The 15,451-nt window shown below is 39.4% G+C and overlaps 1 protein-coding gene across 1 annotated transcript in view; it reads left to right on the top strand.

Moving 5' to 3' along the window:
- The window catches only part of cacna2d2a (calcium channel, voltage-dependent, alpha 2/delta subunit 2a), a 237,398-nt gene that overhangs the window by 2,575 nt on the left and 219,372 nt on the right, over positions 1-15,451 (top strand). The window contains exon 2 of the mRNA XM_019857142.1: positions 1,280-1,483. Within this exon, the coding sequence (XP_019712701.1) occupies positions 1,428-1,483 (56 nt within the window). The 5' untranslated portion in view covers positions 1,280-1,427. The remainder of the gene's footprint in view (positions 1-1,279; positions 1,484-15,451) is intronic.

The following is a 15,451-nucleotide window of genomic DNA, read 5'->3' as shown; positions in this document are numbered from 1 at the left end:
TCAACACCGGAAATGATTTTCAAAATATGTTTTCAAATTTGTTTTTTGCTTTTTTTTAACCCTAGGTTTGTGTTTTGAAGTAGAGTTTAGGCCTTGGGGAAGCGGCCCTCGAGGACCAGAGTTTGAGACCACTGCCTTAGAGTTTCAAAGTGGAGTTTGAAGCTAGGGTTAAGGCTTTAAATTGGGGTTTCAAATTGGGGTTTCAGGCCTGGGTTGGGGATACAAAAAGTATTAGGGTTTGAAGCCAGAGTTAAGGTTTCCAGTTAGTGTGAATTGACGGTGTCGGGCCTATGTTGTTTTTTGAAACAAATGCTAGGCTTTCGAATTAGGGTTTGAACACGAGGTTAATTTTTCAAGATCAGGTTTTAATCCACGGTTTAAGATTTCAATTCAAGGCTTGAGCAAGAGTTGGGGTTTCAAGATAGTGTTTGGTTTTGAAGTCAGGATTTCAAATGTGTTAGGGTTTTGAGTAGGGTTAAGGTTTTGATTTAAGGTTTTAAAGCATGGTTTGGCTTTAATTCAGGGTTTCAAGATACGATTAAAGTTGAAGATAGTGTTTCAAGCCCTGGGTTGGTGTTTGAATTTAAGATTTCAAGGACGGGTTAGGCTTTCAAAGTAGGGTGTCAAATCAGGGTTAATATTTCAAATTAACAAATCAACACTGTTAATACGATTAAGACAGGATGCTCTATTAGAAATCATCCAGCTGGTAAATAAATAAATACACCAAGAGTGCTTCCCGCGTGCTGACTAGAACTTGGAGTGCTTATAATTAAAATTCCTCTCCTCACCTACGACGCTCGCAGTCTTTTCCTTTTCTAGTTCAACTCCGAAGTGATTATAATGTAGCCCAAGTACCTTAACACAGGACGACACTGACATCTAGTGGCTGCTCAAGGACTCTTCTGGTTCGAGTCGTATCTTTAATTTGTATTTTTGTCGTGTTTTGGTATTTTTAGTTTTTTTGTGTTTTTTCTCCCTTGATACAAAAGTCCATTTTACACGTTTTGTGTGTAAGGAAGTTTTTGTGGATTTATTAACCTAGAATAATAATAATTATTGTTGGTAGTAGTAGTCGTAGTAGTATTATAGATTTTAAATTCTGCCATACGCAGGATTGTGAGGGTGCCACAACATCGGTGGAAATACACTTACAATATACTGTACTGTGATTAAAGCTCGTCGTTATAATTTGAAAACGCTAGCTCACAATGACTACAAATGAAGGAAAGTGTTATCTTTTGGAAAAAAAAAAGTTACTTTTTTTTTCCTCGTGCAGACTTGGCGACCCACAACAGCGCCGTGAGGCAGAGTACAGAGGTCAACTCATGGAGTAACTGGGGAGACCCCCAAAGGGATTCGACGACATTTGAAAGCAACATTCAAGAATTTTTTTTTTTTGAATCGGAGGTGGAAAGGACGGAAACATGCAGCTCAAAGATAACAAGAAAACAGCGACATCTAACTTCAACCACTGTCAAAAGTAAGGTACGTTTTCTTCACGATTAAGCTGGTCACTGGTCAAACATGAACTAATCTTCATGCCAGTATGCACTATTAAATTGGTGAGGCGTTAAAACGACTGATAATACATAGATCCAACCTGGAAAAAAATGTACAAATACATAAATATAATATAAAATATTTATGTATTGTGAACGTGTCAGCATACACATTCTAGACACCGAATACATAAATATAATATAAAATATTTATGTATTGTAGTGAACGTGTCAGCATACACATTCTAGACACCACCATATGTATGTTCACTCATTGTTTTCTCGCGTGACTTTGTTCGCCGTATTTGATGTGGCACTGGTAAACTAATTTGTATGCCTTGATGATAAATCTAATAATGCAAGTAATGTGGAATTGTTCAAATATTTTCCATTCACTCTTTTCTTTCAAAGCAATGAAACAGACCTACATTGAACTACAGACAATGAAATACTTGGTCTCTGTACATTGAAAAGAAAATGACTTGGGGATTTGGCACACCTTTTAAAAAAAGGAGTCGGAAGAAGACTTGATAATTAAAAAGATGTTAAATATTTTGTCATCACATTATTGCTTACTGTGGCCTTTCCAGCGATAATTAAATCACACGGTCGTAAGTCTTCATTGTGTAGAATTATTGACCACCACATGAGGGTGCTGTAGTGCAGCCAAACACATTGTCCAAGGTAAAGGCATCACAACCACGGACAGGACTAAACGCGTGTCCTAACTCGTCCTCCAATATCATATACAATATTACCACTGTGGCCGAGTGAGTATTTGGAAGTCATAGATACAAAATACAGGCCAGATTCAAAATTATTTTGCCTTTTGTTGTCAATAAAAAAAGACATACCATATGTTTAGATTAAAGCAACTCGTTTTCTAAATTTCTATTTCTATTTATTGAATGATTCATTTGTTGCCCATCATGGCCAAGACATGTGTGTGCTACTCCTGGGGCTGGTCTACAGGGCACAAAAAGTAGGGAGCAGATGGTCATTCTGGCAATCGCATACCATCCCGAATTATTTCATCAAAATAATACTTAATTGGGTTCAACTTGTAATATAAATGTTTCCGTCACATAGCCATCACAAACATTTGACATTTACCAAATAATCTCTGCATTATGCCATGACTTTTTTTTTTAATGGGAATTGTGATGTTCATCAACAGAGGGTATTGTTTGACAGTTATGAGTCTCGCCCAGGAAACAAGACTATCATAACTGATCCACTAATAAACAGATCGCAAAAACTAGGTGGTCTATGGTTGCTCTTTTCTTTCTTTTTTTTTTCTTTCTTTTTGTAAAAGTCGTGTTGAGCATTAGGGGGCGCTGTGGTACAAGGGATTGAAGGGATAAGCGTCCACAAGGTCAGAGGCGTCATCGATAATGTAGGTCAGATACTCCATCCGCAATTTGTACATTTTGTAGCTTTTAAACAGAACAGGGTTCAAATAAAAAAGAAATATATAAAGAGGTGAAATAAAGACAGAGGTACATGATGTTCCCGTGAGAGGTTGAGAAGCAGTTCGGCATTTACAATCTTATTTTCTGCTCCTACAACCCCCCCCCCCCCTTTTTTTTTTTTTTTGCCTCTTTTTTGGGGAAGTAATTTTCGCCTCTTTTTTCTGAGAACTGAACTCCCGCTGTTTCCATTGTGCTCTCTTCTTTTGGATTGTGAGGTGGAGATGAAAAAGAGGAAAGACTACCTATACTGGGCTCGAAAAGAATATTGAAATTTCCAAAGGAAATTGTAGTAAATAATGGATAGATTGAAAATAACAAATGAAGTAGTTTTTTGACGAAGTAATTTTCGTCCTTTTTCCTAGAACTGAACTCCTGCTGTTTCCATTCTGCTCTCATCTTTCAGATTGGAAAGAGGAGTTGGAAAAGAGGAAAGACTACCTACCCTATACTGGGGCCAATGAGAATACTTAAAATTCCAATGGTAATTGTATTAAATCATGGATACATCGAAAATAACAAATTAAGTAGTTTGTAAATGGGGGGAAATATGCAGATTTATTTTCAGCAAATGACTTTTTCTTTTATTTTGATGAGGTGTTCCTAAATATGTCAGTAAAACTACAAGCAGGAGGTAAACCTGAATAAATTAGAATACATTTTATCTTAACTGTCACATTTCTATGGAGGAAGTCAGAGAGGCTATAGACAAGGCAAAATTAACTAAAGCATCTGGAATCAAAGGTGTTCAAAATGAGGCCCTAAAGTCACCAAAACTTTTCCATCTCTTCAAAACTTTGTTTTCAGCATAATGTAATTCCATATATCTGGTTAAAATCCACCATTAAGCCAATTTCAAAGTCATTTAAAAAATGACCACAGAATAACAGTCAACTATAGAGCAATTTATTTCTTCAGTACAGTCTTCAAGGGTTTATTCTTATATATTAAATAATAATATAAATACAGTATGTTATCTTAAAAGGGGACAACATCTTATTGAATGTGGAAAGTGTCGATCTTGCATTGACCATATCCACTCTGGAACATCTGTTGCAAGACCTTGATGGGGTGAAGGTAAATCCACATTTACATAGTTTGATTTTCAAAAAAGCTTGCTTGGGAAAATGGGGATTTATTTGCTTTTATACTGACAGAATTGATGGAAATTTTCATCAAGCATTTCAGACCTTGTATTAAAATCCAGAGGCTTGCGTTGCAATTAATATGTATACAGGCTGCGAACCCCGTTTGCTTTATTTCTGACTGAATCGGCTTGAGAGATAATAGAGGACAAAATGCGTGGGTGATATGTGGGCATATTATTGTATGCAGATGATATTCTTGTCTAGGCTGAGTCTGAATTTGCTCTATAGAATATGTTAAATACTGTATATTAAATGCATGGTGCCATAGGAGGGGCACGGTGTGTGTGTGGGGGGATGGGGGGCGTTGGTTGGTTAGCACGTCCCCCTCACAGTGCAGAGGTATTTTGTTCGATTCCGTACTCCGGCCTTCCTGTATTAGTTTGCGTGTTCTGCCCGTGCCTGCTTGGGTTTTCACTCCAGTTTGCTGCTAAATTGTCCGGAGGTGTGATTGTGGGTGTGAAAGGTTATTTGTCTGTGTGCCCTGGGATTGGCTGGCGTCCAGTTCATGGTGTACTCCACCTACTGCCCGAAGACAGCTTGTATTGGCTCCAATACACTCACAACCCTCATCAAGATAAGCGGCTCAGATGATGGCTGGATGGTGCAGCCTGAAGCCCGCATGCTGTAGGTCATCTGTGCTTTTGTCTCCTTCATGGTGTGTGGCTGCAGAGACAGTTTTGCTGGCCATGTCTTTGATAAGAAGTGTTTGGTTACGGTTTGCTTCTGCGTCCTTCACAGGAAATGAGTCGCTCTCACCACTCACGTGATTCGCAAACGTTTGTGTCTGCGTCGTGGTCAGCTTGGATGATCCCCATGAATATGCGCATGGAGTCACTCTGCAGGTGTTTAAGATGGCAGACACGCTTTGCCACTGAAGACTGCTGCGATGATGTAACTATGCATCAAACAGATAATTGGAATAGAATGTAGATACAAGGGCGGCCCGGTAGTCGAGTGGTTGGCACGTCGACTTCACAGTACTGGGTTCAATTCCAGCTCCGGCCTCCCGGTGTGGAGTTTGCATGTTCTCCCCAGGCTTGCGTGGGTTTTCTCCGGGTCCTCCGGTTTCCTCCCACATTCCAAAAACATGTATGGCAGGCTGAGTGAACGCTCCAAATTGTCCTCAGGTGTGAGTGTGAGCGCGGGTGGTTGTTCGTCTCTGTGTGCCCTGGGATTGGCTGGCAACCGGTTCAGGGTGTCCCCCGCCTACTGCCCGAAGACAGCTGGGATAGGCTCCAGCACCCCCTGCGACCCTAGTGAGGATAAAGCAGTTCGGAAAATGAATGAATTAATGTAGATACAGATACTGCACTGTAGGTACCTCTTCTTAAAGGGAGCATATTACAGAAAATGTACATTTTAATTGGTTCTTGACAAATAGTTGGGTCTCTAGAATGTCTGCTGCCCCATCAAGTGTGAAATGAAACAACCAAGCATATCTGATGTGAGCCGCCATTTCTGTAAATGTGAGCAAACCTGGAAATGAGGCTGGTTGAATATCTAAAGCTACTTGTAAACGTTGACCATTGTCACTGGTTGAAGCTTTATCATGCAGAAACATCATGTAAAAACACGCACATCTCTCCATGTGTGCCACGCCTCTGCTATCATTTCAAAGCCAAAAGATAAGCAGAGCTGCATTCAGTTTTGACAGATGAACAGGAAGTGACAAGTGGCACATACTTCATTGCTTGGTGAAGTTATCGATGGGTGGCAAGGGTGGTATTTGTGCTTTGTAATGTCCAATGCACCACCTACACACAGTGTAGTAGATGAAGTGCTGCCTGCTCCACTGAAAATGCGACTAGAAGCACTTGTCTGTTAAATGCCTTTGTTGTCCTACAAAACTTGCACTTGGCTTGTAGCGTCTCATCTGTCATGGACGTCCTCTCAACCAGGCTAATTTCAACAAGACAAGGAAATAGGGATGAAAAGGAATGTTGAACAATGAATCAAATTCAAATTGACATTGCAATACAGTTGTATGCATTTTTTTTGTCACAAAGGATGTAAAAAAAAAAACTGCTTAATTTCGGTCAGTTGGCAGATGTATGTATGTAATATGTTTTTAAATATTGTGCAGTCCACATGTTTACATATCATTGTTACATGAAAAATTGAAAAAAATAAAACCACAATTGTATTTTATTATAATCTGATTTATGTTTACGCCCCAGTTTTGTGAAGTGTTTTCATTGCTGAAAGGACTGCAAGGCAAAATGTTTTGGAAGTGAACAACTTAAGTGAAGTAGATTCAACTAGCTTTCATATGAATAGAAGGTGCATTAGCCTAAAACACGTATGTATAATAAATCTAATATTTATTGTAAGATTTGTCTTGTCCTACAGATTAATTAATTAATCATTCATCCTTGGTGTAAAATGTTCTGTAATTTTTGATTCATGGAGTATTTTGATGAAAGTTTTAAAACCACCTGAAAGTTGTTTCAAACTCAGAAAAAAACAAAATCATTACATAATATTGTATAAGGCTGCTGTTGGCGGTTGTGTGTACTGTATTCCAATAAAAACTAACAGATTTTATTGCATTTGGCTGCCAAGCGTGTTCGGAATTTCTTGTGCACACACACACACACACACACACACACACACACACACACACACACACACACTGGCAAAAGCCCATCAGAGGTCTTAGAGAAAAGCATTACAAGGGAAAGGTAGGCTTGCACTGACACATTGGTTTCTGCCTACTTCCGCAAGCCACTCAGGCGGAAAATTGCAGCGGCCAATCAATCTTGCATTGCAAGAGGTGTGTAAACCTTGGCCTGTGGGCCATGTGATTCTACTTTGTAAAAACAAGCAAAAACATTTGTTTAAATCCCGTGTCTCCCAGAGCAGTGAAGGCTTGCTAGTGTTAGCGATCATAGCCAGTTTTTTAAATTTTTTTATTTTTTGCCAGAGTTTGTTCAAGGTTGCAAAGACATTTGCAAACAGTTTTTCTTGTCATGCCAATTCTGAACATGTTCAAAATTTATTTGCGAATACAGAAAATCTATTTGTGAACATTTCTTAAACGGACCCTGGCGAAAAAGCAAGATTCGGACCGTGCACCAACACGGGAAAACCTTCACCTCTCTGTGAGAAACGGGCTAAATTAGCCATCCATGCATATGCAGTAGCGCTTGTACCAGGGACGGCTCCATTTTTTTTTTTCCTTCCTGGGGCTAAAGGAAGCTTGACCGATGCATGCGGGGCTGAGAAAATAACGTCATATTTTATAATAATGAATAAAATTCTGGCAAGGACTAAACTAGGGCCACATAGATTTCTGACAGGGCTATAGACCCCTTCGCCCTGGTGTAGCGCACCATCCCTGCAGCCCACGCCATCTGAACTTTGGTGAGAGAAGCTGGGTACACCCTGGATTGGTTGCCAGCCAATTTCAGCGCACAAACTAATATTGTGATGCAGTTTTGTATCCTTTTTTTTTTTTTTTTCAAAGCTGGAACATGGTCCTTGGAGGAGTTTATGAAAAAAATTGCCCTAATAGGGAACAGTTTGTGCATCTCTGCCTTAATAGAAAAAATGCTTTCTAATGCGTGAGTATTCCTTGTTCTTATCTTGATGACATTGGACACTGACACAAATGCAGTTCAATACATCAATAACTAGGAGAATAAGTGTTTCTCAACCTGTACGCCCTTTCATTTTGTAATTATTTCCTCAGCAAGCTTATAATCCATTTCTGCATTTTCTCATTATTTCATGGGATTTCATCTGGGTTCGTTTGAACAAACAATTTTTTTTCCCGTATTAGTCGGGGTAATGAAGTGGATCTCCAAATGGGCAGGAAAAAAAAGACATGCCTTTGTTATATGGAAAGTGGCACAAAAGAGAGTCAAAAGGGTCAAATCAGCGGGGATGTTGCCGATTGGATAAAGGGTCACCTCCGAATGCAGAAACCAAAGTGATGTGAAAACAAACTTCAGTCCTCAAAATTCCAATTAGTAATTGTGAGTCCAACTTGTATCCCTTCTTGCAGGGGCAGAGCTCAAAGTGTTGGAGAAATAAGCGAGTGATTGTAAAGACAACAAAAGCATTTTCACTCATGGAGGCAGTACTTCATGTACTACAGTGGATGTATGTGCATGGCACAATTCGACTTTAAAGAGGCACTGTCACAACAACAGCTGCAGCTGTAACAAAGCACTTTACAGAACACATGGGGACAAAACATTAACTGTGTCATTGTTTCATGAAACATGAAAAGTTGGAGTGATCTGGCCACAAATTTGTTAATTTTAATTTGGCTTATGACACCACTCTTGTTTGATAGAATTTTGTGACATTGTCATGGTGAATGCTTAAAACATGGCAAGTCAAAGTGTTCAGTAAGTTAACTCGAATGTAAATGATAAATGTACATAAGAATTCATGGTTGATTTCACTTTATTTCAGTGTAAACCTGATAATTTATTGCTTGTTTGTTAAAAAAAAAATACATGGGAAGGGGACCTCTAAAAAGTAATTGCAAAATAAATCGAAATCACATGATTGAAGAAAATAAATAGATTTCACAAAATCGTTGAGCCCCAGTTTAGATGGCTACTGTAGATAAATAAAGCTGCCGTCAACTGGGTGTGCAATATTTCAATTTAGAATGTGATTTTAAGTTTGACGTTCATGCCTCTGTGCTTCTTTTCCATAATACACTTTTATTATTAAAAAAAAAAAAAACATCACAAGCTCATAATAGAAATCAGTGGTCAGGAATCAAGCATTGCTGCCTCCCAACACAAATGTCACGGCGAGTCGTAACCTTTAGCGGAGCACGTTATCTGCCGTGATAGCGCGCCAGCAGGGTAAGATGGAGGGGGCATGTGCGACGCGATTGGATTTGAAAGGTCCCCGTCCGCCGTCCGAGTGGTAGCCACCGGCTATCTTGCCTCGGCACCGGTGTGATACGGCGCGGCCCGCCACGTTAACGATCTGCTCCGCCCGCCTCGATCGCACATCTCCCCGGTGGCTGGCCTCAGTTCATCAGCTGCTCTTGGTTTCTGACCACTCAGTAGAGCTGGGCGATATGGGGAAAAAAAAGATCTATCACGATATAGGTCATTTTATATCACAATATACGACAGATCTTTTTCAGTTATTCTATTAAAAAAATACAACACTTTATTTTGAAGAGAAATTAAACAGACCTGTATCAAATAAGAAATGCATTCAGTAGTGCTGCGTTATAAACTTGTCAAATGAAACGGTAGAGGCCTACATGCTTTGTCTTGTTTCTTTCACAAATGGTGTCAATCCAAAACGGGCATAAAATATGTTTCACACATGAATTAATTAAAAAAAAATCTACTGTAATGTAATTTTTAGAATTATTTTTTTGTGCAGGTCTCAAAGGTAAAACTCAGGACTAAAAAAGTATGGTTCCGCGTTGTTAAACACACTATGTTTATTGGATATACTCTTTATATCTATCTTTTTTTACTTACTATGGAGGCTTGTCGAGGAACCAGAAATCGGTGTACACATGAATTTTAAAAAAAAATCTACTGTAATGTAATTTTTAGAATTATTTTTTTGTGCAGGTCTCAAAGGTAAAACTCAGGACTAAAAAAGTATGGTTCCGCGTTGTTAAACACACTATTATGTTTATTGGATATACTCTTTATATCTATCTTTTTTTACTTACTATGGAGGCTTGTCGAGGAACCAGAAATCGGTGTGTGCGGCAGCTTTCCTTCTTGCGTCAGCCAATCAGATAACAGAGATGACACGGCCTCGCTCAGCCCCAGATGCTTGGCGTTTTAGAACCACCTCTGAGATGGTTTTGAAAAGCGGGTCCGTTATAACCGCTTGGCCCCCGAAAACAGTCAAATGGAAAAGCGAGAGAAAGGTCACAGCAAAATAAAGGCCGAGATCAAGTCACCTAGCTAATGATAGGTGCCAAAGAGTGTCTATGGCGTCAAAATGATGTAATCAACCAGTCACTGGTGCTAACCCATGACAACATTCTTATCAGTCATGTTTTTTTCATAATGATTGACGTGCAGAACAACAAAACAAAGTTGGGTGCAAGTATGTCAAGCACCAGTGATTGATCAGTGACTTCACAGTTTGTGTCCATGTCAGCCTTTTATGCACCGATTGATACAAACGATTGACCAATGATCAGCGTGCGTTGAGGTACTTCCGCCAATCCCTCACATGCAGCATAATGACGATCTCAGCACTTGTTTTGTGCCAGTGGAGATGGCGTTGCGATACGAGCTCACTATTAGAGATGTGCAGACATGTTTGGGAAAACGCTGACTTGGGGGAGGGTGTCTGTCAGTGCAGGTTAGGAGCCACAGACGTGACAATGGCGGCGACTCGCTCAGGCCGCGCTCATCACAGCGCTGTCCTTGACAGCAGTGAGTACATCTGCGTTACATAAACATTTGTTTCTATCATGAGCGACTAAAACGGAAGCCTCCGTCTTGACTTGATTCCCAGGGCACGCAAACAAACGCAGCAGACCATTGAGCATTTGTTCTGTGTCCTTGATATCCAGCTTGTACTAGTACATATTTTGTCCTCACTGTAGTCAGAAAATAAAATGCACCAGTAGAATGGCTGTATCTAACTACTACCCCCCCCCACACACACACACTACACACTTGTATGACATTTCTGCACACTAGGAGGACAATTTTTGGCATTTGATTTTAGTCACCAGGAGCACTAGTAATATCATGTAGTTGTCCTACTAGTACGGCATCGTTGTCCTACTAGTGAAGGCAAAGAGTAATTTGAGCGTTCATGCAAAATTTTTGTTATTCAGTTTCCCGTTCTATTACAGTAGTAGGCCAAAAGTGTATTTAAAAAAAGTGTTCTACTCGTGCATCCTAGTCTTTCTACTAGTGTGCCGAATTGAATCGTGAGGACAAAGAGCATACTATTTAATGGACCTTAAAATGGATTTCAATAAAACCAAAACTGTTTGAACATTCTGTCGATATCTACCTTAAATTAAAGTTGTCCGGGTAGGCTGAGAGTATTATTCGTCGTTGAAAAACAACCTTTATTATTATTGAGAAACAGTCGCTCTGCGAAAGCACCGAATACTCTTATTCGTGAGGATAAAGAGCATACTAGCACACAGACCTTAAGATCAAGGATATTGAGTAAATGTGCTCAAATGGGCTTTCCAAAGTAACCTTCTTATCTTCTTGTGGTGTTTTTGGTTTTTGCAGCAGGGGGCAGTAGTGAATAGTGTTTTCCCAAGCTGCCTTTTTCTTTTTTTTTTTGTTTCCATTTCGCCAGTGTTCCTGGGCGAGGTCACAAGTGATGATTGCGGGGAACAGACAGCATTAAACTACCATGAGTCATATGCTGTATGGGATATGATAAGCAAGAAGAAAATGTATGAGAGACCGCTGACTAATTTTCATTGCAACTATTCCTTTTATTGATCTAATCTAGCACACCGAAGAAACGGCATTGGGCTATTAAGTTCTGAAATAAGTGCACGATTCAAACCTGCTCATTTGAGACAGTTTTAACCTTTTTGATCAATGACATTAAAGTGGAGGGCTAGCACAGTGTCTTCATGCTCCCCCGCCCTCCAGAGCACCTGCTGGACTTAAAGCTTTCAGTAGCCCCGCACCCCCCCCTTCCCAGCATGCTGTTGAGCGTTACTAACTGACGGCCCCTGGCTCGCCCGGCCTCTATGGAAACGTTTCTGCACCTGTTTCCAAGACTATTGCCATTTCAGGGGCGGCGCTCATGATTGATTGCATTCTATCGACGTGGAGTCAGCTCAAATAACTGTTGTGGCAGTTTTATATTTTTTTTCCTCTTTGAGGCTGTTGGATAAAGAAAACTTCCAACACGTTACGACGTGTGCAATGATTGACAACTAGACTTAGCAATCACTGAGCCAACCAAGTGCTGTTTTAGTACGTAAAGATTTTAGCTTAAAAGACAAATGAAGTAGCGATTCAGTCACTTTTGCTGGATGTAATGATTTGCTTGATTGACCATCAATCGGCTGCACGAAAGATAATCCAACCAAGAACTTCTTACTAAAAAGTTTTTTGTATGAAACAATCAAGGGAAGATGGGAAGACCAAGCGTCAATTCAGCATTTTGACACATTAAAAAAATAAAAATCTAATGGCCGATAAGAGAAGTTACAAACCGGGTTAACTGAAGAGAACTGTGTATTTATTTATTCATTAATCCACCCATTATTATTGTATTATAACATTTTAATGCCAATGTTCAATATTAAAGGATGGGCCTAAATTATTATGCTTTAATATGATGACATCAGTGGCATAAAACAACAACATCAATAATACTATGGTTTGTGGTGATAGATTCATTTTCCCAGAAACTAAAAGAATTATGATGAAAGGCCAACCATACAGGAAAAGAGAACATCTGGTCCCCCAGTTTATAAGATGACAACTAGAATTCTGTTCTTGCTTTATGTGACAAATCATCTTGAAAAGGTGAGTGGGACAAAAGTCAGTTGGCAGCTCGGCCTTGTGTAGGCGTCGGTTAGAATCACGCGAGCCAGTGAACTGCAGGATTTTGGTGGCCATGGCGCAGCTGCCAAAACCGAAGCCAAAACACGACAGAGAATGTGCAGTTATCTTATCAACGTACATTGAGATGTCTCAATCTGGCAATCCATCTTGCGCCCGTGACAGGTGATTATGGCGAAATGATTCACTAACAGATGAAAGCAGCCAAGCAAGAAATAATAGGCTCATTCGGCCCAGAATGGAGGCTCAGCTTTTCAGCCTGCAGACCTAGCCGAGTAGTTTTGAGCGTGAAAAGCAAACGGCAGTGAGAGAGACAGAGAGAGGACGTCCTTAAAAGCAGCACCGGTAAACAAGTGGGCAAAAAAATTGACGCTAACATCAATTTGGAATCAATAAATGAGGGTCAGTGAGCAAATTCAAAGTATTGGACATGCACATTCTTTTACGAATTATGTTTAGCTTTGTCTCATTGGAGATTGTTGTTGTTGTAGCACCCAGTCAACAATCCTTCACTCCTTCAATCAAAAAAAAAAATGCACGGAAAAGCAAAGCATCTGTCACAGTAAAAATAAATAAATAAGAGAACAAAAAAACCCAACAAAGAAAACTTTACAATAAGATGAACTGAATTTAAAAAGAAAATGTTAAAAAGGTAAATCATGGTAAAACAGAAAACAATCCACAAAAATAAATCCTTGCTAGAACTTGCTAAATGTGATTGTGCAGTGCAAAATATCAACAATATCGTAAGAATGAAAGCAAGGATTTCCAAAACATGTTACAAAATTAGGAACATCACAATTGCAGTTCCTTAAATAAATTAATGGTTGTTCTTTAATAAATACATTAGAAATCATAAGATGAATAAAATGACCTCAAAAAGTTTTAAAGTAAATAAAAAAGTGCAAAGTACAGCAACAATATTTGTTCTTTTTTTCCCTTTTTTGCAAATAGAAAAATAATAGTAAAAAAAATCAAGCCCTCATGCAAAACTATAAATTAAAAACATTGATCATACTTAATCGATTTATTTGACCCATGTTTTTCTCTTTTTATTTTTTTTTGTTTTTTGTCTTGGGTTGCTGGCTGTCGTTTGCTATACGATTGGAATTTAAATTGAATAGTTATCGACGGCACGGTGGAGGACTTGTTAGCATGTTCACCTCATAGTGTAGAGGTTGTGGGTTCGAATCCGGTCCCGGGCTTCCTGGACGGAATTTGCATGCATTTCTTCCCAAATTTCAGAAACGTGCATGACAAGCTAATGGAACACTCTAAATTGTCCCTTGATGTGAGTTTGAGCGCGGATGGTTGTTCGTCTGTGTGCCTGGTGAATGGCTGGCAACCAGTTCAAGCTGTACCCCGTGTCCAAAGACAGCTGGGATGGGCTCCAGCATGCCTGCGGCCCTTGTGTGGATAAAGCGGATAAGATAATAGATGGATGAATATTTGTCAATATGGTTCTGTGCATATTTCGACCAGTTAACATCTCCCGTGATTTAATGCAGATTTCCTCTTTAGACCTGCTGATCAAGCAATGCACAGCTGTGCCTTTAAAATTGTCTCTTTTTTCAATGTTATAAATTGTAGAATTATGCCAGATGCAGATAATGCACTGTTATGTTTGTAGTAAACACAACCAGGAGATGCTGACTCAAATGTTCTTTCTAATTTGATGGTATGATAGAGTCCTCCATTTCGTAACATACAAGTAAAATTTGTGATGCGTTCTACATTATTTGAAACCACAGTGAATCCAATATGTCGATATGCCTGTTAGAAGAACAAAGACACGTCCTCTTTTTAATTTGATCTTGTTCCATGAAGGCGGGCTTCCATCTGGAATGTGATTAAAAAGACTGGATTGATACGGCGGAATCGGCGCATTCTGAACTTTTCACTTGCCTCCAAATGGCTGCCGGTGAGGCCGCTTTTAGCCCGTCAAACTCTGCAAAAACTTTTCATTCGAACTTGTCATTCAGTTTGACTTTACTTCGTTTTGGAAAGTCATCACGTACTGGGAGGTAAGTGCGACAATGACTTCCCTATTTGGCTTATTTGATGTATTTAGTGAGTCAAAACACAGTGTCAACAAAGGAATGAAAAACACAGCAACAGTCATGAAAGGTGACACAATCAGAATCTGCATGTGTTTAATATTTTTGCTTTGTGCAAAAAACATGCATGGGAGGTTAAGGGAACTCTCTAAATTGTCCCTTCGTGTGGTTGTGAGTGTGAATCATTTTGTCCATGTGTGCCAGGTGATTGGCTGGCAGCCAGTTCAGGGTGTACCTCGCCTACTGCCCAAAAACAGTTGGGATAACACATCCACAACCCTTGTGAATATTTGTTCATTAGAAAATGGATGGATGGATGGATGGATGGATGCATCTGCTTATTGTGCATAATGTTGCATTTAAAGGCCAGAACCAGTTGGAGCAGTGCACTGAAATAACTAATTTGCAAGAAGATACGCAGTTAAAACTGTTTTTTTTCGTAGGTGATATGGCATGACTTCTTCTTGTGACTGGCTCCAAGTCAGCCTTGAAATCACTCACAAGTTCTAATATTTAATTTCTGAAATAGATGTGTTGTGATCATTTCTTTTATTTCTTGCATTTCAAAAATGTGCAGACGATTTTGCCAGCGCTACTTTGGCATCACTGCATGCTGGTTTGCACCAGCTTTCCAGATATGACATTTAAACATGAAAACTTCTCCATCACATTTTATCTCAAGTTTGATAAGTTGCATTGTGCACAATAAATTAATATATTGGCATACTTCAATTAGAACATCAAAGTGAACTGTGCGACAATTTTGCA

Source organism: Hippocampus comes, unplaced genomic scaffold (genome assembly GCF_001891065.2).
Source record: "Hippocampus comes isolate QL1 unplaced genomic scaffold, H_comes_QL1_v1.1 scaffold17, whole genome shotgun sequence".
In the NCBI taxonomy this organism is placed as follows: domain Eukaryota; kingdom Metazoa; phylum Chordata; class Actinopteri; order Syngnathiformes; family Syngnathidae; genus Hippocampus; species Hippocampus comes.
This window is presented reverse-complemented; position numbering and strand designations above follow the sequence as displayed.